The following is a 21,012-nucleotide window of genomic DNA, read 5'->3' on the forward strand; positions in this document are numbered from 1 at the left end:
GCTTTTAGACTAAGAATGTTAACTAATAATACAAGAAATCTTTCTTGTGGAACTAGATTTAATCAAACTAAAAATTCCACAAGACATAAAGCAATGAGAAATAAGTTAAGGCATCTCAAAATAGTTTGCATTATAGTTACAACTATATTATATTACATAGTAAAATTTCAAATTCATCTGTGTTCTTACCACATATTAGTTATTTTTACAAAATAATTAAGTAGAAAAAAAAAATCACCTTAAGTGCAACAAAGGTAAAGAAAGAGCAAAAGATAGTGCCTGGAAAGAGATCTCCTTCTAATTAGATTTTCACTTACATTGCACAACAGTTGCCTTACGGAATTATTATGTTTTAGCTCATCAGGATAAGGACAGGTATCTTTCACAAAATCATAACATTTTTACTGACATTAACCTTCTTTTTCATTGTCTAGAAAGAGAGCAGTTCCAACAATCCACAGATGCCTAATATATTACTTCTACTTAGAAAGCAAATTGATCTATCTCATCTAATAGAGACTTACAAAGAAAGAAGAGAATATTACTTTTGTATCAGATAAAAATGAACAAGAAGAGTATGTTTTCTTCATCACATATAAAGCATCTAGACTATGAACCTTAAAACATCTAGATAAATTCAATAAACAAAATACATATATACATTTAAATATTTTAAAAATCACTAGTTTTGTACATAATCCCCAAGGACTGTTAACACTCCTTTCTTTACACTCCTGAGGTCTTCCCCCTGAGTTGACCTGTCATACCTACACAAAATTCTGTTTTGTGGCCTGCTCTCTCCTGATATTGTTCCCCATCCCTAAAAGCCTACTGGTCATCTTTACTTAATTGTATTCCTGTCACCTCAAATTCAACATTTCTAGAACTGATCTAGTTCCCAAACCATGTCTCTTTTGGGTCTTTCATATTTCCATCAATGGTAGCAATCACTGAACCTCAAAGATACTTTTGACTCCCCTTCTATTTCATTCTATACTTTCATGTCTTCTTTTATAATATATTATGTTCTAACTTTACTTTCCATTCAAATTGCTGCATTCCAACAAGGGCCTTCCTATGTACCAGGATTTCTGAATTAAACTCACAACAGAACAGTTTTTACTTTCTTAGTCCTCCAATCTATTCTAAAAAAATGCTAGATTAATATTTGTAGTTTCTTTTCTCTAAATTCAAAATCTTCCACTACTCACAAAATCAAGTTTTAATGCCTTAGCCTAAAAGACAAGACTTTAAAACCTACCTCCAATTTACTTCTCTAATCTCACCTCTTTCTACTTCTGCATAGGAAACTCTACAGGCAAATGTTTCTGCTTTGTCTTTTGTCCTGCTTTAGCCTCTCTGAGCTTATGCTGTTCCCCTAACCTGTCATACAATAGTCTCTCCCTCTTACCTAAATTCTACACATCATTTGAGGCTAAATTCATATTCCATTTCCTCCAAGAAAACTTCCCTACCCAACAGGACTTTCTGTTAATCACTTGGCTCTTATTATGAGCCACTTAATAATACTCAGTATTATTTTTATATCCCTGCTTGTATTTCTGATTATGTAATAAAAGCCCTGAACATAGGTACTGTCTTATACTTCTTCATAGTCTCAGTATCTGGCACAATACCTTGCACAAAACAGACATTTTTATTAAGTATAATACCTGAATATTTCTGAATAATTATTTCATAATATTTGGCATTGCTTTTGTTAGATTTCACATAAACACATATATCTTGCATCACTGTAAAATTACAAAATGTATACAGTAAGGTAACCTATCACACTTGTTTTTCTATTGCATGCCCAAATATATATGCTAACTGAAATATTCCTTATATAATTTTTTATTCGGTAACAATTTCTCTTTTGACTTGGAGCAATTAAGGCAAAAAAAGCAAACCTTTAGAAACTTTATTTCTCTCGCTGCAATTTTGTTGACTGACTTCTCTGGTTTCTCATAAAATATCTTAATGGCCACTATCTGCCCAGTATCCTTATGTTTACACTTCATGACTGTTCCATAACTTCCCTCTCCCACTTTTCCAAGGGTTTCATACATCTCCATTTTCAAGCCCAGCTGCTTCTTCAGAGAAAGAAAGGAAAAAAAGATTAAACATTTATACCTTTATTTATTGAAGCTGGATAATGCATTTCCACCATAAACCCATACTTTAAAACATGGAAACAGAAAAACCAGGAGTCTTTTCCACAGACCCTTTGGGCACTCTGCCAGTTCGGCAGTAAGGTGCCCTTGTGGGCCTTCAGCCCTCACCAGAACTTGGGGCGCTTCCCGCTGTCTCGACCATTGCCACCAAGATTTAAGATTCCCTCACCACAAGTCACCTATTCATCATGGGTGGGGTCCCCACACGTCCTGTCATGCCCCCGTCGACTATGAGGTTCCCGCAAAGTTGTAGTCGCCAACAGATCAGGCCCCAGGACCCAAGAAAACCTCGGTTTCGCCTGCTCCTCAAACCAGACGTCTTAGGGTCCCGGACCAGTGCCGCGCCCCTCGCCCTTAGTCGACCTCGTCCGGGTAGCCGCCGCCTCAGCCCATTCTGTAGTCCCGCTGGCCTAGCCCCGCGCAGTCTCAGCCAGGCACCAGGACCCAGACCCTACCTAGCCCGCTAGTCCCGGGAGCTCCAGACGGCGTACTGCCATAGCAACGGTGCCGCGGGCCTCCCGCTCGGGGCCTAGTGCGCAAGACCGGAACACCCGCCAGGCCCGACCCGGAAGGGAAAATGAGAACAAGAGGAAACGAACTCCCGGTGAACGCTAAGAGGAACGTTCCGTGGAGGTCGGGGATAGGAGCTGCTGTCGGTCGAACTGGGGCCTCTTCACAAGTTTAGTCTTGACTGCAGCAAGCGAGTGACTGCAAATCCTCTGGGGAAGAACCGAGGTAGAATTTTATCCGACTGCGTTTTAGACGACCCCAGGCCCCAGAACACCTGTCGCTTGTGCTGGGTCCTAAAAGGATACCTGGTATCACTAGGCAGATACCTTGTAAAACGAGACTTCCAAGGAAGTCTTGTGTAATTATAGTTTTATAAATTACCTAATTATGTTAGTGTTCAATAGACCTGAGTTCGACCTCAGCTGTTGACATTCATCCTTAAAACGGGAATAAAACGGTTCATAAATCAAGAACATTTTTTGACCACCTCCTATATGCTTAAAATTTTTTTCAAACTCAGTAATACTTTTTAAAAACTTCCTTACTACATGTCAAAACTCTCAAACTCCCTCTTTGGGAAAACAATTCATAGGGTTCCACCACATACAGATTGACATACAAAGTCACCCCTCCCCTCCAAAGAGGCCTTTAATTCCTTAAGAACCAGACATGGGGTTCTACTGGAGGGACAGCCTCCAATAAACAAGAATATCACTGGACATGCCCAGGGAGAACTGTCTTTCTTAGGGTTGTCATTTTTTTTTTTCCTGCAAAAAGAGTTAAGTGTAAAAGGCTGAATCTCACTATGCGTCTCCTAAATAAGAGAGTATTATTATCCAATAAATTATAGTCCAATTGGTCTAACCCAACCAAGCACATTTAGATCACACCTGGAGAGCTTTTCAAAGGCCCCACCCCCAGATATTCTGATGTAAATGAGTTACGGTAAAGGAACTGGTACTGTAGAAACTACTTAAGTGTTTCTGTGATTAGGTTTATATTGAGGTGTGGAGAGGAAAGAGAGGTGGTCCTGATTTTTGCTATCACCACCAAAATGTTCAGAATTGTTTTTCTTTTTGAAAAGTGAATCATGTTTTTAAATAGTTTCTATGAGTAAGTCATAGTAAATCTTACAGTGGACCTAGACTTACTGTAAAGGACATTAATATTTAGTGTTGGTCTAATATTGGCAAAGGACAAAGCATGAATCAGAGCCCCTACCTTCAGTGAGCTCACATCTACAGCTAAAGAATTATTACAGTATAAAATTATAGCTTTAAAACAATTATTTCTACAAATAGCTTTATGGAAGTCCTGGTAACGAGGACAGCCAATGATTTTTGCTTATACAGTAAAGCTCTAAGACTTTAATGAAATCCCCTCACTTGATTGTGTTGAAAGTGTTACTTCATTTTGGAAAACTATAAACTGTAGGTTTCCAAAATAATAAATGGCTAGGTAAATGACATAAAAGGGATTTCTTTTAAAGTTTCTCTTTAGTACTTCACTGTAGGTAGCCCTACCAGTGTGTCTTCATCCTTAGCTCTGGAGGGGATTAAGGATTGCTGTGGCGGAAAGGCAGAAAAAAAAAAAAAAAGGCAAAAAAAAGAATATTCATCTTTTAACTTAGGTAATCACATCTGTGAATGCATAGCACGACCTACCAAGAATTAAGCATGGCTACCTTGACCACGAAGGCAGTTACTAAAAGCAAGAGAAAGAATTCAGGGATTGAAGAAAAGGAGGTACCAGCAAAGTGGGAAAGTTAACCCTTTCTGGTTCCATGAAACTAAGGGCAACGCTAATTTCCTCATTCCATCCTCCTATAATGCCTTGGGCCGAAGAATGACCCAAATGGATTAAAAGAGCTGAGTTCAGACCAACAAAGTCTTACTGAAACTGGAGGCAATAGAGGAAGGGAACTCAATGACTACAGGAAATGTCAGAATTCTAATGGTCAACATCCCTTAGTCCCCTAGTGGGGGACGTTTTAGGCCGTTTACTTGCTAGTGTAGAAAACAAGAAATGAGTTACCTAGGCTAGATATACAACCCCCATCCGGGTCTGCATGAGCTCTCTCCCAGATGGTACTTTCAGGTTTCTTTGACAACCAACCACCCATTGATACGTTCTCTTGAGATCAACCCCCATATGTCTTGACAAATTCAACAGTAAATCATGGTAACCAAAGCCATGGACGCCTGACACAAATCTTCAAATAAGAGCAAACCCATAAAGAAAAAACAAAATTCTGCATAATTCTATAGGGATAGTAAACAAACATTAGACAATCTGTACACCCTTCTTTTATCTCTGCCCAGAAATTCCAGCCCTGGAAACTCACTGGTGTGTACATATAGGCTGTTTGGCGGCCCTAAGGAAGCATTTAAGGGGATTTTACTTTGTAGGGGCCTCAATAACAAAGGTGAGGAAAATGGTGCTTCACTCCTGTCCACTAACAGATCTGACAAGCCATTGAGCCAACAGAGGGGTTTTTACGTCCAAATTATTTTTGGCTCCATTTTAAAGACTTAAGCAAAATAGCTATTGCTTCCGGGACAACCTCAAAAATTGCCGTTCATGGAACAAGCTGGAGGTAAAGCTATTAAAAGTGTGCACCCGCCCTCAGTCCCGTAAACTTAACTACCGGGTTCAAAAACCTGGCTGAAACGCAGATCCAGGCGACGCCCTCACGTGATCCGTTCTAATCGCGTCATAGGGACACGTGGTTCTAGATACTTCGTCCCCTCCCCCTCAGGGGTGGATTGTTGACAACGCCGCGGGCAATCACGTGACCTTACGTCATCCCACCGCCTTTCCCTGAAATCTCTGGACCCGGATGCGTCCCTCTCTCTCCCCACCCGGTCGAGACTAAACTCGTTAAGAGGGGGAGACGGGCTGGTATTCGGTTTCAGTGTCTCTAATCCACAATTTCCAGTCTGAGCACAGAGAGAAATAATTGGTCTGTGAGTTCAGGAACCCAAAATGGATAGGATCCCTGCTGAAAGGCTCCCATAACGAGCTCTCCTATGTCCCGTCCCTTTCCCCCCCACCCCTCACTCCATGGTATTGGCGGAAGGCGGAGGGATCCGGAGGCGGCGGAGGGAGACGTCATTGCAGGGTTGTTTGTGCAGCCTCAGCGGCGGCGGTGACCCACAGTGATTCGGCCGCCGCGCCGGGGGGTGGGGGGGGGCTGCGCGGGACTCTTTTCTTTCAGACTGACCGCGGGGTAGCTGTGGAGCATGTCGACCCCGGCCCGGAGAAGGCTTATGCGGGATTTCAAGCGGTAAGGACCTCTATCTTCGCCTAAATGACGGCTCTTCCCCAAGGCTGCGGGGCTGCAGGGCGGGTATCCAGGACACCTTCTTCTCATGACCCTAAGAGGGCCGCTGTGGGCCCAGCGGGACAGACGGAAGCCCAGTGCTAGCCCCTGGTTGCAGTCACTTATCCTTGCTTGTTCACTTTTTCGACGTAAGAAATGTCGATACTCCTTCACCCGTCCCCACCCCAAAAAAGTAAAAGGATGGCTGTGGGTTGCTCTTGGATTCTCTGCTGCCCACCACTAGGGCCAGTTGCCCGTCGTCTCGTCCGGGCGTTCATACCTCATCCCCTGCTGTTGCACCTTGCGGTGCCCCCTCCCTTTGCTCTAAAGCCGAGCTCTTGCAGAATCTGCACCATTCAGCTTTGTTCGGTGGCCCTGCTGTCTTCGAGGGCCGGGGTTGGGGTGAACCCCCCCCTTCCTCCCCATTCTTTCAGCAGTGAGGGTGGGGTCTGATGCGCGAGGGCCGGAGGTTGTTAACCCATCCTCCGAAACCAGACTCTCCCCCGCCCTCCTGAAAGGACCTTGAGAACTGGCTTAGAAACGTGGGACTCGGGTTGGCAACCCCGGCTGCCAGTGCCTTCTGGAACTCAGCTCTGTGGCCTGATGTGGAAAGCCCTATCTATAGCCTCCAAAGTTTGGAAAAATGCCTTCTTTGAGACTGGAGCTAACCTGATACTCCCTGGGCCTCCTCCTGTAAAATAGGGTTTTGTTGGATGGTGTTAGAGATTAGCGAGAAGGAAGTGACTTTTTCAGTTGTTTTTCTTTGATTGAATACTTCGAGGTACTAGGAGAAAAATAACTGAGAAAACTCAACATTGCGATCCTCTGCACATTTTAAAGTGTTTTTCTAGGGAGACCTGCCCTGATTGAGAAGAAATATTTAGTATAAAATCTTAAGATTAGCCGCTCAGGAAGTAACCTATCCAGTTCACCATCATAAACCCGTAGGTGAGACACTTGGAAGCCATTGTTTGGGGCTTTGGCCAGTTTATCATTGAAAATATTCGCAACTTAGCCTTTATGTTGCGTGGGCTCAGGCAGCATGTCATTTAACGCTTCTGTTAATACTGGCCTAATCTGCTTGAGGTTGACTAAAAAGAACAATTTTTTGTGGACTAATTTCAAAGTATCATGCTACATGACAGTGTCATATGTATATATTGTGTGTGTGTGTGTGTATATGTATATATTTTGTGTAGCGTTTATTTTTTACTGAGATGACAGTCTAAAAGATGCTCTATTTGGTGCAAAAGTCGTCTTCTAAAGCTTGAAACCAGTAGATTTCGGATTCGTTCCCATGAGTGAAATTCAAATAATCAAATTTCCCAGTTCATGGCCATTGTTACCCTGGTTTCTCCCTGCAATTCTATGCTTAATTCTAAGTTATACACTTGGCACCTTTGGTAGTTTTCCACGGATCTTTGGTTACAAGAATTTGACTATGACAAATGTTGGAAGGTAGCTTTGTATTGAGTCTCCTGATCCGAAAGGTAGATTTAGTGTTAGTGCAGAGCTTTTAAAATAAGAGACTGAAGGAAAACCTAACTCAAGCTTGATTACTTTAAAAGATACTGCTAATTGAAGCAAATGGGATTAAGTAACTCTTCTGCCTAAAACTAGTTTTTGATTAAAATGTATGTGTTTTGAGTTATTTAGTATTTACACTGAGGTGGGTTTTGTTTTGGGGGGAGGATTCACTGGTGGCCATGTTGCACAAGTAGCTGCAGTTAGGACTCACGCAGTCTTCCCATGTTTACAGCAGCAAAATTGATGGTTCTGTAAAGATATTTTTTGCACTTGAGGTTTTATTTATTATTTATTTATTTAGGTTGAAGGCAGTTCTCGAACAGATACGTTGACCTTGGTGATATCTGAAGATGGATGACTCTCACATCCTTTGGAATTTTATATAATTTAGAGAGATAGTTAATAAGTATGTTTCTGGTTGATTTTTTTTTTAAGTCATACGGTTTATTCCAGTTCAGCACAAGAATAAGGAAATGGATTTAGTTTGTTTCTCAAAATAGATGGCATAGAGTCCATAGGTTTTCTGTTTGGTCTTCTTAGTGACCTTAATGTTCAACTTTTAAAATTTCTACTCTGGATTTCTAGATTGCAAGAGGACCCACCTGTGGGTGTCAGTGGTGCACCATCTGAAAACAACATCATGCAATGGAATGCAGTTATATTTGGGTGAGTTGAAAGAAATAACAAATGGTAGATGTGGTGATTCTTTAAGAAAAGTGAATGTATAACAACTAGGAAAGGGAGCTGAGGTGGAATCAGGGATCTTACAGAAACTGTAAGGTAAAAAAAGATTCTGGTAAGAGTTTTGGTAGTTACATAAAATTTACGATTTTATAATCACTTCGGGTTGTACTTGATAAAAATATCATTTGAAGCTCAAGGAGAAATACAAATTACTTTGTACAAAATGTACCAAGCAAATATTTATGGTTGCACTCTACTGGAACTGTAAAAAGGCTAGGAACCAAGAATATTGAGAGATTCCACCATGGCAAAAAATTAAATCAAAAATGTTTTGCAACCCAGTATGAAATAACTGAATGGAGCCTTTTGAGAGCAGTCTTAAATTTTGTATGTAATATATATTGCATATATGCTTTTTAATTTAAAATTTCTTTATGCTTTTTATTTGGTTTTCCTGAACTGGATCTGGTTTTCTTTCACTCTATTTAAACTAGGATTTTGCACTAAAACCTTAAAGGAATACTTTTGTAAACAGAATTCTGCATTGCCATTGAATCAGTTATAAGAGTCTACTTTAAAGACTAGTGGGAAAATGAGCATAGTTCACCATTTTAAAGTAAAGTGATTGTGTTAAATTCAGACTGTTATCATGTGTCTTTGAGATCCTGAATGTGCCTTGCAAGTAATAATTGAACTTGTTGCTGCTTAGGAAATATGAAATTGGGATATGGCGTCAAGGAAAAGATTTGAGCAAAAGAGACTGGCTTTTTTTGATGATGTCAATTAAATTTAACCAACTTGAACACGAGTTATTGCTCTCTTGAAAAAGCAGGGCATTTTGGTTTGGTGTCATAATTATCTTAAACTAAAGGGTATTGATTTTTCATCTTACTGATGTAAATTGTATTTGAAAGTAAGATTTTTGAGAGTACACACATTTACAAAATGGCTGGTATTTATGAACTGAATTCTTTTTGTGCTAGAATTATGACCAGTTTTTTTGGTTTTGATTTTTGTAAAAACCACCTTTAAAGGAAAACTTAGAAAATGAAAGTTACCCTTTATGGCCTCATCCATAAAAATCCAGGGCTAAGATAATATTAAATTAACAGTAACTTAAAAACTCCACAAATCATCAGAATGAGCCCCTCTTTCTCTGCTTGAGTTTATCCTTTCCGTGCTTGAAAATCAGGAAAAAAGAGAACGAAAGTCCTCCTTTAATCAGAAATCTTCTTGTTTTCAGACCAGAAGGGACACCCTTTGAAGATGGTAAGTCATTCTCGATGTTTTCTATAGTATTAAAAGGCTGCTTTAAGTAGGAACTTTTAACACCAACTTATCTATTTAAGACTATTTTGTATTGTTATTAGGTCAAATTAAAAATAAATAATACTTCTGAGAATTTATAAAGTATTTTCTCCCCAGATCTGTTTGATCACCTTCATTGCCAATTCCCTCTGTTACTTTGTTACTTGGCTGTAGAACTCTAAGCATAGATGGTGGAGTCTATGTTGAGAATAGTTTAAATGACCTTGTAGCATGCTAAAGGTGTCCCTGAGGTAAACATCAGAAAGATAATAATGCTTTTCTAACTTTATTGATAGGGTACTGAGCTGAAATTGTTCTTAATCACCCATAGCTGCCAGTAGCTTCACATACAGTAGCATTTGACACCCATAAGTAGTTGGCATTCTGCAGAATCTTTTTCATCTTAAATTCAGTATTTTCACCAAGAGCTAGGAAAGTGGAAAATTAGTTCTAATATGTACTTATTGTTCATTTTCTCAAATTGATCTTTAACCAGGTAGATTTTCCCTTACTTTAGCATGAATTTTAAAAAATTGTTAAACAGGTTTGTTTTAATTATCAAAATGGCTTCAGAATTAGCCCACCCCAGGGTATTTTTACAGATATTGATTGCAGAAGTGTTTTTAAGGAGATAATCTGAATGTTCAGTAGGAGAAATGGTTAAGCAAATTATGATATATGTAGACTCTAGGATATTATGTGCATATTAAAGATCTGGATGTATGTCTGAGGAGACAGAAAAGTTGCAGAATGTATGTTGTAACATCACGTTTTTACAAATACATTCATGCAAGATTGTGTGTGTGTGTCTGTGTGTGTGTGTGTGGTTAAAGGGCTATATACCACACGGCTATCGGTGGTTACCTCTAGATGGGGGGGTGAGTTGAAAAGAGATACTTAAGGAGTTTAGCTTTTTTACTCTATATATACTATATATATCAAGGTATTCTGGGTGGTCCAAACCCTTAAGGTCCCTGAGACCCTTTCAGGGGTTCCATGTGATCAAAACTATTTTCATACCAAAATTGTGCTCTACACTTGAATTTGACACAACATTGTAAAATGACTATAACTCAATTAAAAAATGTAAAAAAAAATTAAAAATAAAACTATTTTCATACCAATACTAAGACATAACTTGCCTTTTTCAGTTTATTGACATTTGCACCGATGGTACAAAAGGATTAGTGGATAAAACTGGATCTGAGCAGTTTAGCATCTCAGCACAAATCAAGACAGTGGCACCAAACTGTACTGGGAGTCATTGAAATTTTTTGCATTTTCAAAGATGCCACTTTGACTTTAAAATGTCTTGATGAGAAAGTAGGAATTATTAATATTACTGGATTCTGATTCTTGAGTATGTGTCCTTTTAATATTCTGCGTGATGAAGTGAGAAGTATGCATAAAGCACTTCTCTTGCTTGTATGATAACTGTCTCAAGGGAAAGCAGTTCTGCAGTTGTTTGAGTTGCAGCTTGAACTACTGCTCTTTTCATGAAACATTTTTACTTTAATGAATGACAGACAACCTGTGGTTGTTTAGATTTGAGTTTGTATTTGGCAGACATATTCTCAAAAGTTACCGAAGAGCTGTTAGGTCAAGGAAAGTGACTGTGACAGTGCTTGTCGCTGCTGAAAAAATGATGGCTTCCCAATGCTTTAAGACTTCTCTGATGAGATCAGTAGATAGTATTACCTACTGTGATTTTTTTTTTTTTTTTTTTTTTTGGTGGTGGTGTATATATATATTGAAATATGGTGGCAACATTTAGATTTGTATAACTCTGAACCAGTGTATTCCAAATAGCCAGTGTATAATATTAGAAAACTGTGGATGGATAAAAGACTTATGCAATGTACAATAGTTGTTAACATAAGTGGTGCAAAAAGTTTATATAGTTTCAGATTCTACATTGCAGCTAACCTTTAAAAACCTACCTTTTCTTTGGTGCAGTGTCAAAAAAGAATATCCACAATTATCTGAAAAGGCTGGGAAAATACTTCCTTTTTCATTCACCTATTTATGTGAAGCCTATTTTCTTCATACACCTCAATCAAAACAGCATGTTGCACCTGATTGAATGCAGAAGCTGCTAAGAGAATGCAGCTGTCTTCCATTAAGCTAATCATTTAAGAGATTTGCAAAAATGTGAAACAGTACTACACTTCTCAGTAACTTTGGTAGAGGGTATAGTTATTTTCATTAAATGTTACTTTGATTAATGTGTAATGAGTTTGCAATTGTTAATGAATAAATATTTTAAGATTTTCTTGAATTACAATTTCCAGTACAACAAATATCGATAGTTATAGCCAGTGGTGGGCTGGAGGCAGTTTATACTGATCATAAGACTAGATTGTTTTAAAACTTTGGGAATTTTTGCAAGCTGGTTATTAAAGAGCCAATATTTAAAAATTATTTTTTTATTTTTGGTGGAAATACCATGAAATGGTATGCTATTGCATGCATCTCTTCCCAACTTCACATTCAGGGACTTCACACTGAAAGGTTGGGAATAAGGGTATAAAGGGGTACTGAGACCCATAATATGGAGGAAAAAAACTTTAGCAGAGCTCTTTCTTATTTGTGTTTGCCTGAAATTTTTATATTGTACATTTTTGTAATTAAAGAAAATTAAAATATAAACTGTAAAAATACATAATTAGGTATAAGGCTATCTTTGCTAATTGTACACTTCATAGTATCTCTGTTAATATATTAGAATGTGAATTAAATGTTATCTTTGATTTTGTTTGTATCTTTGGTCTCCCTAATTCCAAATTTCTAAACAATGAAAAAATGTGAAGATGTAGAGGTTGTATACTGAATCTATGACCAATGAGGATAAAATATTAAATATTTTACTAAATACATGCCTCTAATCTTGGTAGACTGAAGTCAGGAGTTGAGAATTTAGATTGAGAATGGGTTTTTGCTTTGTTTTTTTAAACTGCATTGACAAAATAAGGAAAGAACCTTGTAGTGTCATCTGGAATGGTTTAAACTTACTGACTTTTTAGGAATAAGCTTCAACTTACTGAGTATGCTCAAAGTGTTATAGTTGGAGGATCTTCAGTCTTCAGGTGGATTTCCTCAAAGTAAAAGGACTCTGGGTAGTGAATAAACACGAAAGTCCAGAAAGACAAACACAAAACTATTAATGGTGGTTATTCTGCAGAATAGATTTGGAATTCGAGTTGGGAGCTCTTCTTTGTATACACTCTGAACAGACTGACTTTGTTATAAATTCATAATTTTTTTAAGTGCCTAAGTCTCTGTTGACCATAAGATAATGATTTAGACTGGCCAAAATGTACTATATTGGTCTATAACCAACAGTAGGCGATTATACTAATGCTTTCTGATTCTTGGCGTACTTAAGGGATTGCTACTGGGGACAGAACAGTTCTTTGACATTAGTGGCCATGACTCTAGTCTGAGTCCTTTGTCATGTGGTGATCATCCCCTCTCAGAATTCTTTGGCACTCCCTTCTGAGCTGTAATAAATTATTTGTAGTTCCCCAAAATGTACATTTAAAATTTTGGTAGCTAGGGCAAAATTGCCTTCCAAACATATGACAGTTAATATTCCCACCAATAGCACACGTCAGTGCTTGCACTCCAAGTGCTTGCTACTGCTACATGTTATCAGTACGTTAATAGACGTATATTTAGCATGTTTATGTGCTAAACCAAAATTGACTATTTTGCGGTTGTGCAAAAACCAATATGGGATTGGGAATTCATTGATAAAGAGATGGAAAAGTTATGCTGTCTTTACTGTAATTATTTTGGTTTGTTTCCTATCTAGGTACTTTTAAACTAGTAATAGAATTTTCTGAAGAATATCCAAATAAACCGCCAACTGTTAGGTTTTTATCCAAAATGTTTCATCCAAATGGTAAGTAGCAACTTAATAGACTTTGCAAATGATAGGAGGAAAAAAACTGTTTTCGTCCTTGTAGGTCTTGCTCATACTTATTATGAGGACCCTCTTCTAGATGTTGTTTCCATGTCAACACTGGCCATACTTTTGTAGTCTGGAATCTTACCAAGGTTCCAAATTTGAAGTACAGTTTTCTTTTAATAACTTCTGATTTTAATTTCTGTTTGTATGTAGAAATGTGAAAGTCACCAAAAAGAATTTGTAGCTTAAAATTTAGCTTTAAAAAAATACAAATAAATGTACAAAATTGAGATCACATTGTATGTAAAGTTAAGTAATTTTTATATGTACTATGAACATTTTCCCTTAGTAAATACTCTTTTGTATCATTTGTAATGGCTGTAAAACGTTCTGGCATATGAGTTTACCATAGTTTATTTACTCTTTGTCCATTTGGTGATTTTCTATTGTTTATAGTTTTAAACAGCACAATGAATGTTCTTGAAAATAAATCTTCTCAAATGCCCATGAATAAGTTTTTATAAGTGGAATTACTAGGTCAAAGGTTTGTATGTTTTTAAGGCTTTTTTTAGATACAATTTTCCACTTTTCCCCCTTTCATTCCTATTTTTACTTTTAAAAGTTTATTACTTTTTTCCACAAACAGTTGCTGAGGGTGACTCTTTTGTAATTAAATTTGCTCTTCCCTGACTTCTTGCCATATGCTTCTAATACTTTTATATTCCTGGATTTAAGTCACTATATGAAAGACTTATTTTCCAAAATATTTAAGATCTTCCTTTTATAACCTTTGCTCATTTAAATGTGGTCTTCCCCATCAGTTGATTTACTCTCAGGAGGAACATTTTCAGAGGTACTCTTGATTGTGCATCTAGTCTAGCAGTGCAGGCTATATGAGTTAGCTACAAGCAGAGAGCTCCCTACTCAGAGGACAAGTGTGTTCATGTGTCTGGAATCCAGGTGACTTCCCAATAATAAATGTAGCCTTTGTGCTTTATTGCTGTGAAGTTACTTTTTCTTTACAGGTCCCCCTCCCCCGCCCCAAGCCAATGCAGGTTTAATTTTCTGTTTCTGTTTTGGGGAAATTCCCAAGCAACTAACCATTTATTCTATTGTAGCTTTATCTGGCTTAGACTTGTTATTGAATCAACCCAAATTGTAGTTGCAGGGCTCTGTAAATCAAGGTAGAAAAGATTGTAGAGTATGTGCAGTATCTATGTGTATAGGTGTAGGATTTTCAACCTTAACAGATTTATAAGGAAACCTTATTTGATTAATTTTTTATCCCTTCACATTAATAGCATGGTTCCCCTTTTTTCCACTGTCAGTACTTAATTAGTTAACTTCCTAATTTGCTTTTTTAAAACATCTTTTTAAAATATTCACATACTCTGCTACTCACCCATTTAAGTTGTACAATATAGTGGTTTTTTAGTGTATTCACTGAGTTGTGCAACCATCACCATGATCAGTTTTAGAACTTTTATCTCCCTCCCCCCAAAAATCCCATGCCTATTACCAGTCACTCCCCAGCCCCCCTGCCTCCCAGCCCTAGGCAACCGCTGATTTGTTTTGTCTCTGTAGATTTGCTTATTCTGGATGTTTCATGTAAATGAAATTACATAATATATATGGTCCTTTGTGACTGACTTCTTTCAGCTAGCATAGTTTTCAGATTCATCCATGTTGTAATGCACATCTGTACTTAATTTCTTTTTATTGCTAAATGATAATCCATTGTATGGGTATACTGTATTTTGTTCATCTGTTCATCCGTTAATGGATGTTTAGTTTCAAGTTTACTTTTGGATTACTTCTCAAAAATAGTTACTGCCTCAAAACTTTAAAATCATTTTACACCTTTATGGGTGTTAACAGAGGTGATGATTTTTGCTTTGGACTTGGTAAGTTTCATGTTCCTATGGGCTATACAGTAAGCATTTGACTACGCTGCCTTAAAGCTGAGAGTTAAATGTGGTCTAAAGCTAACAATTGGAAGAACCTAGTACATAGATAGTAACTGAGGCCATGAATAAAATTGCCCAGGGTATATAAAGGGTAAGAAGGAAGAGGACTGAGGATAGATCTCTGAGGAATGACAGTACTTAAGAGTAATTTGCCTTCTCCTCCACAAAAGGCCTCACTTATTCCTTATTTATGTTATGTAGAGTGATCTGGCTTGCTTCATGAAGCTTTCCGCAATTGGGCAGTATTTATAACATTTAAATGCATTTATCCTTTGTCAGCACAGCAATTCTACTTCTGGAAATTTATCATACAGATACATAATCTGGCAAGTGGATAAAACTTATGTTCATTATTTATATTTTCACATAATCATTTCAAGAGGGAAAAAAAGCCTCCCAAATGTTAAAGGCTTTTAAAGCAGTAATCACTTGATTTTTTTTTTTTGTTATGAAAGGAATGCATAGTTATTATAAAAACAAATCATAAAGTATAAGAAAAGGTAAAGAAAATAAGATCCTTAATAATCTTTTCAGGTATGTACTACTTAACATTTTGGCGTTTAGTCTTATAAATGTTTTTGACTGCATATGTACTTCAAATGAAAATATTAATATATAATTCTTTACAAAAAATGCAATTACCTTATGTAAATAATTGGACGCTTACTAATGTAATATACTGGGGATGTCATTCTAAGTTAGTTAACATATAGTAGCTGTATATCATCTCTGGTGGCTACACTGATATTGGTTGTATGGCTGTAACATTAGTTAGCCAGTCCCCTCACTGGACCACAAGGTAGGTTCTGATTTTTCACTCCTGTGTATAGTATTATGATGAACATCCTATAAATAAAACTTTACGTGTTCATGATAATTACTTTTGGAATAATTTCTGGGAGTAGAACTGCTGTGTCAGAAAATAAGCTTTTTTTCCTCCAAGAGCTTTATTTTAAAATATTTAGAAATGTGGAATTTAAACAGATTCGCTATATGGTATGTGTTGAAAAAATTTAACTCTCACTTGGCCTCCTAATGAAAGGTACACAAAAAGTCCTTAGTTTCAGACTGGTTTTCCTGTGAGACAGAAAGTTTAGTTATTGACTAATGTTCAAGACTTCTCACTGGGCCAGCATTCTCTTGTGGTAAAAATTTCTGTTTATCTGTTAGATATGACAAAGTTAATATGTAATCAGTTTTAGTGTTGTCTTTGCAGTGTATGCGGATGGTAGCATATGTTTAGATATCCTTCAGAATCGATGGAGTCCAACATATGATGTATCTTCTATCTTAACATCAATTCAGGTAAGCATGTGTTAGGATGCATCATAATTTTTCAGGATTCTGTGGCATACAGTTGGTTTCTTTAGGAGCAATTTAAAGGCCAAGTGAAGGAAACTAACCTTCTCAGCACCAAGGGAACCAGTGGCAAAGCTCAGACAAAAACTCCTGATTTTCAGATGTCAGGCTTGCCTACTTTTTTGTTAGTGACACATTAGATTAAATCTATAATCATTTTCCTGATCATGTGTAAGTAGAGTGTTCTCACAAGTCAAGTATTATTCATGCCCATAAAGCATAGCCAGAGGTTGTGGAGAAGAATGAAAAATCTTCTTGGAAATAGATAAAGATGACTGCTTAGAAAAACCATAGGGAGAAAAGCCAAATGCAGAGAAGCATTGAGTATGTTGCCCATCCAAGAAATTCTATTTTAAACAAAGGTAATATGAGTATTCGCCAAAGCACTCTGGCAGAGTATTTCAGAGTTGACCTTGAGTAATAGTTTTGTGGGGTGGTGGAGTGAGGGATGTTTTAATTATGTGAATCTGAGAGGAGCAGAAGTAACATTTTGATTTTTGACCTTTTAAAAGCTTTTTCTCACACTTCTGCTTTAATTTGGGTCATCTTATAAACATTGTTTTTAGCCTTCCTCTTACATTCCCTTGCTGCTAGATGCAAATGTTTTGTTGATTAAAAGAAACAAGACATACTACCCAACTTACTGTCAGACGTTTGCAAACCTATCACAATAATAAGTTTGTTTGAAAAATGTGAGTTGCTCTAAGCTGTTTATAAATATTACATATTAACCAGATCAAGCTGTTTATTTCCTGGTTAATATCTTAGTATGCTGAAGAATATTCTTTTCCAGTTTCTTTGAAATTAGCAGTCTTAAAGCAGTTGAGAGCTATCTGTTTTGAAAGCTTAAGTTCTCTAGCAACAGGAAACTTGCTGCTGTCTTTAATCAAGTCATTTCTGAAAATATTAGACCTAAAAATATGTAAGACATACTAATTTCTATCTTTATTGAATAATTTCTGTTGTTTTATATAACTTATATGGTTTATATCTGACACGTTAATATGAAGAATAACTCTATAAATATCATTTTTCTTCTCTCTTTCTAGTCTCTGCTGGATGAACCAAATCCAAACAGTCCAGCCAATAGCCAGGCAGCACAGCTTTATCAGGAAAACAAACGAGAATATGAGAAAAGAGTTTCGGCCATTGTTGAACAAAGCTGGAATGATTCATAATAGACAACTGGTCTGTTAATCTTTTTCATCATTGTTGTGTATAATTTACCTCTCAGTAGAAAGGCTAACAAATTTAAGTGCCACAGGTTTTGAGGATTCTGCAGAAAAAAAGTCCTTCAGTTTAGAACCTACAAAAGCTTGTGTATCTTGATTAATGTACTTTTTATTGCATGGTGTGAACTAAGTTATTGCTTACATAAATTTGTAATATATCCTGTTTGTATTTTTTTCCAAGTGTATAATGTTGGTGTGGAGTTTTCATGACAGAATATACACATTTTGTAAATCTGTACTTTTTTCAAATATTGAATGCCTTATTTTTTAATTCTTTAGATTTTTAAATTGGAGAAAAGCACTTAAAGTTTTTTATATATGAATATTACATGTAAAGCTGTTAAAATACATAACTTCAGTGCAAGAGACTTTGTCACTTATTTCCTTATCTATGTAGGAGGGGTTAATAAGTCTCTAGCTCTCTATCAGTTGATAGTTTCATTTCCAATTTCAAAAGAACAGATTTATATTTTATCAAGAAATTCTTCGAATTTGATTCTGAACATCAATTATAATCTCAAGCTTTATTTTGAATGTACCTATATTAGTTTCAATTGAGCAATTATAGACATAATTGATTTGATTCTGTCTAACTCTGTATTTAGGCCACTTGTTACTGTTTCTTCATGCACTACTTACTGTTAAACTGTACCTTTTGTGATTTCACAATTTGCACCTCCACCATGAGGAATTGGCACCTCTACTGTAAGCAGAGAGCTGATGCAACTTATTTTGCTGCTTGATACCACTTTAAAAGATTTTTGATAAGAAAGTAAAACCAGAAACATTTACCAAAAATCCATGCCCCACTACTAATAATAAATAACAGTTGGTTGCATTGGTTTGAGCAAGGCAGATATTTGGAAGAAATCTTGGTGTACTTAAAATATTTGAAAACTGCCTTTTAATGCAATTACATATCTGTTTATTCTGGGAAAATGTTTTAATACCAGGGCCTGCTGAGTTGCTTTCTCTTGTGGAGATTTTTTTTTTAATCTCCTAAGTTGTATAAAAGTTGTACTGCATCTTAGTTTACTGGATAAATTTAAAACACCGTATTGTAGAAAGCTAATACAAAGCTATCCTATGCCTTCAAGTAGTATAGAAAATGGAAAATACACAAGTAAATTCTGTTGAACCACCTGTGTAGTCTTTCTAGTAGTTAAAGCAGCTATTTCATTAACCCAAGAGTTTCTTGTCACACTCATACTAGCTTAGTAAGCTAACAGCTTTTCCTCTATTGGAAGACCGATTTATTCTCTACTGGAGGACTGTAGTATGGCAATAGCTTTAGGTTCTATTTATTAAGCAAAGTTTAACAGTTGAAGGATAAGTGCTGATGTTTCCCTTTAAAAGTTAATACTTAGGAAGTTTTGGAGTTGAATGTATGATCTTAGGGAACATTTGATAGAACGAAGGTTTACTCACTGGAATTATGGCGCCCCCCAAAAGACGCTTTATTTAAAGGTAATTTTGGTCATATTAAATGTGTGACACTTTTATATTAAGCTGTAAAACAAATTACAGTTGCTAGATAATTTCCTCCAGTGACAGATTCTTAGATTCAATATGCAGTAGTAGAGTCCACATTCTTATTTCATTAACTGCTATTTGGATATGACTTCAAAATCCATTTTTATCCTTAACTTGCTTCCTTTCCCTATTTAAAACTGAAATATTTCAAGTATTGATAGAAAATTATAAGGAAGTTAAATCACTTTGCAGGAAGTTAATGAGCTTTAACTCCTAAATTCAACACGTGCATAAAATTCATATCCAGTACACATTTCTACTGGAGAAAATTTTTAGGAATGTTCCATCTCAAATACTCCTTAGAGTTTTTCTTCCTCAGCCTTGGATTGTAACAGACTCCTATTTTTTTGGTTGAGTACCAGATATAAACCTTCAATTTACAAAGTTGTATCATACAAAAAGTATGTTTACTTTTAAACAGTAGGTAAATTTTATAAACGTATAGTATGGCAAGAGGCTAGAACTAATTTATTTATTTTGGTTCAAAGTTGGATTCATGTTTAAGTGCATTTGTGATGCAATTCTTCTGTAACAATACTTCTGACATAAAATTCTGTGCAACGCACTCTTCTAGCACTTTAACGTTATCACATTTCAAACTCAGTAATCTTCTGAGGTGTACGTACTATTATGTTACAGATGAGGAAACTAGGTACAGATCAAGTGATTTTCCCACAGTCAACCAGCTACTACATAGTAGGGCTGGGATTTGAACCCAGGTAGTCTGGTCTTTTAGCCAGTAACTGTACTATCCCTTAAGAGATAGCAAGAGATTGAGTTTAGTTTTAAAAATTTTTCTGAACTTAATATTCATCCCAATGTGTGAAAATTCTTTAGTTGATCTAGAGTTTTGTATGGACTTGGGTCTATCCAATGAAGAGGTTTCACCACTTTCCACCCTTTTTTTTTTTTTTTTTTTTTGATGTAAACAAAGTCTGGATATAGGAACACTTTCTAATCTCTGATATAAAGCACTATTGACTTACAGACCAAAGTTTTTCCCCTTCCTGGAAATATCCTTGAGTCTGTACACACATACCCCAAAATTTAATAGTTCTGTGAATATGAATAACTTCTGGAACTGATCAAAAAATTCTTCTTCATGTAGGTGGAAGGTAATGGAGAAGAAAGGTATTAAACGTGCCTTATTTAGTAAGTCTGTTGTGTGCTCAGTAAACAAAGTACCTGTCTTAGTTTATTCATTTAGTACTCAAATTTTAAGAGAGAAGCCAAGGACTCACAGCACAATTTAGAGTTATGTCTAAGGTATTTAGATCTCCCAAGTTTTAAGAAGGATCAAATTTTTAGATCTTGGAGTTTATTACAACTGCAGAGTCCCAGAGGAGTCTGGTATATGGGGCTTATTTATCTAAATAGAAAAGTAAGAGGTGGAGGGTACAGCTCAGTGGTAGAGTGTGAGCTTAGCACACACAAGGTCCTGGGTTCAATCCCCAGTACCTCCATTAAAAAATAATAATAATAT

At 36.6% G+C, this 21,012-nt stretch overlaps 2 protein-coding genes across 9 annotated transcripts in view; one reads left to right on the forward strand and one right to left on the reverse strand.

Moving 5' to 3' along the window:
* CDKL3 (cyclin dependent kinase like 3) overlaps positions 1 to 2,712 on the reverse strand; it is a 39,306-nt gene extending 36,594 nt beyond the window's left edge. For 5 of the 7 annotated variants that reach the window (XR_010380358.1, XR_010380357.1, XM_064484278.1 and 2 more), the window contains exon 1: positions 1,914 to 2,712. Coding sequence is in view for 5 of the 7 variants with exons in the window: in XM_064484278.1 (XP_064340348.1) it covers positions 1,914 to 2,078 (165 nt within the window). In the remaining 2 variants the exon portion in view is untranslated. The remainder of the gene's footprint in view (positions 1 to 1,913) is intronic. The other 2 variants (XM_064484280.1, XM_031449032.2) reach the window with 2 other exon arrangements.
* Positions 2,713 to 5,803: 3,091 nt separating this feature from the next.
* UBE2B (ubiquitin conjugating enzyme E2 B) lies at positions 5,804 to 19,137 on the forward strand. 2 transcript variants are annotated; one of them, XM_010981544.2, is made up of 6 exons: positions 5,804 to 5,973; positions 8,122 to 8,202; positions 9,464 to 9,489; positions 13,343 to 13,432; positions 16,622 to 16,710; positions 17,814 to 19,137. In XM_010981544.2, the coding sequence occupies exons 1-6, from the start codon at positions 5,930 to 5,932 to the stop codon at positions 17,940 to 17,942; spliced, it is 459 nt and encodes a 152-aa protein (XP_010979846.1). In that variant the 5' UTR covers positions 5,804 to 5,929; the 3' UTR covers positions 17,943 to 19,137. The 2 variants fall into 2 exon arrangements, with proteins under 2 accessions (XP_010979846.1, XP_064340354.1); XM_064484284.1 differs by lacking the exon at positions 13,343 to 13,432 and having other exon boundaries at positions 5,811 to 5,973.
* Positions 19,138 to 21,012: the final 1,875 nt, after the last annotated feature.

The sequence above is a fragment of the Camelus dromedarius genome, chromosome 3 (genome assembly GCF_036321535.1).
Source record: "Camelus dromedarius isolate mCamDro1 chromosome 3, mCamDro1.pat, whole genome shotgun sequence".
Taxonomy (NCBI): domain Eukaryota; kingdom Metazoa; phylum Chordata; class Mammalia; order Artiodactyla; family Camelidae; genus Camelus; species Camelus dromedarius.

Excerpts from the sequence above, each read along its gene's own strand:
- UBE2B (XM_010981544.2), top strand. The coding sequence starts at position 5,930 with ATGTCGACCCCGGCCCGGAGAAGGCTTATGCGGGATTTCAAGCG. Across the intron at positions 8,203-9,463 it reads TGGAATGCAGTTATATTTGG|ACCAGAAGGGACACCCTTTG; the intron begins GTGAGTTGAAAG and ends TCTTGTTTTCAG. Across the intron at positions 9,490-13,342 it reads AGGGACACCCTTTGAAGATG|GTACTTTTAAACTAGTAATA; the intron begins GTAAGTCATTCT and ends TTTCCTATCTAG.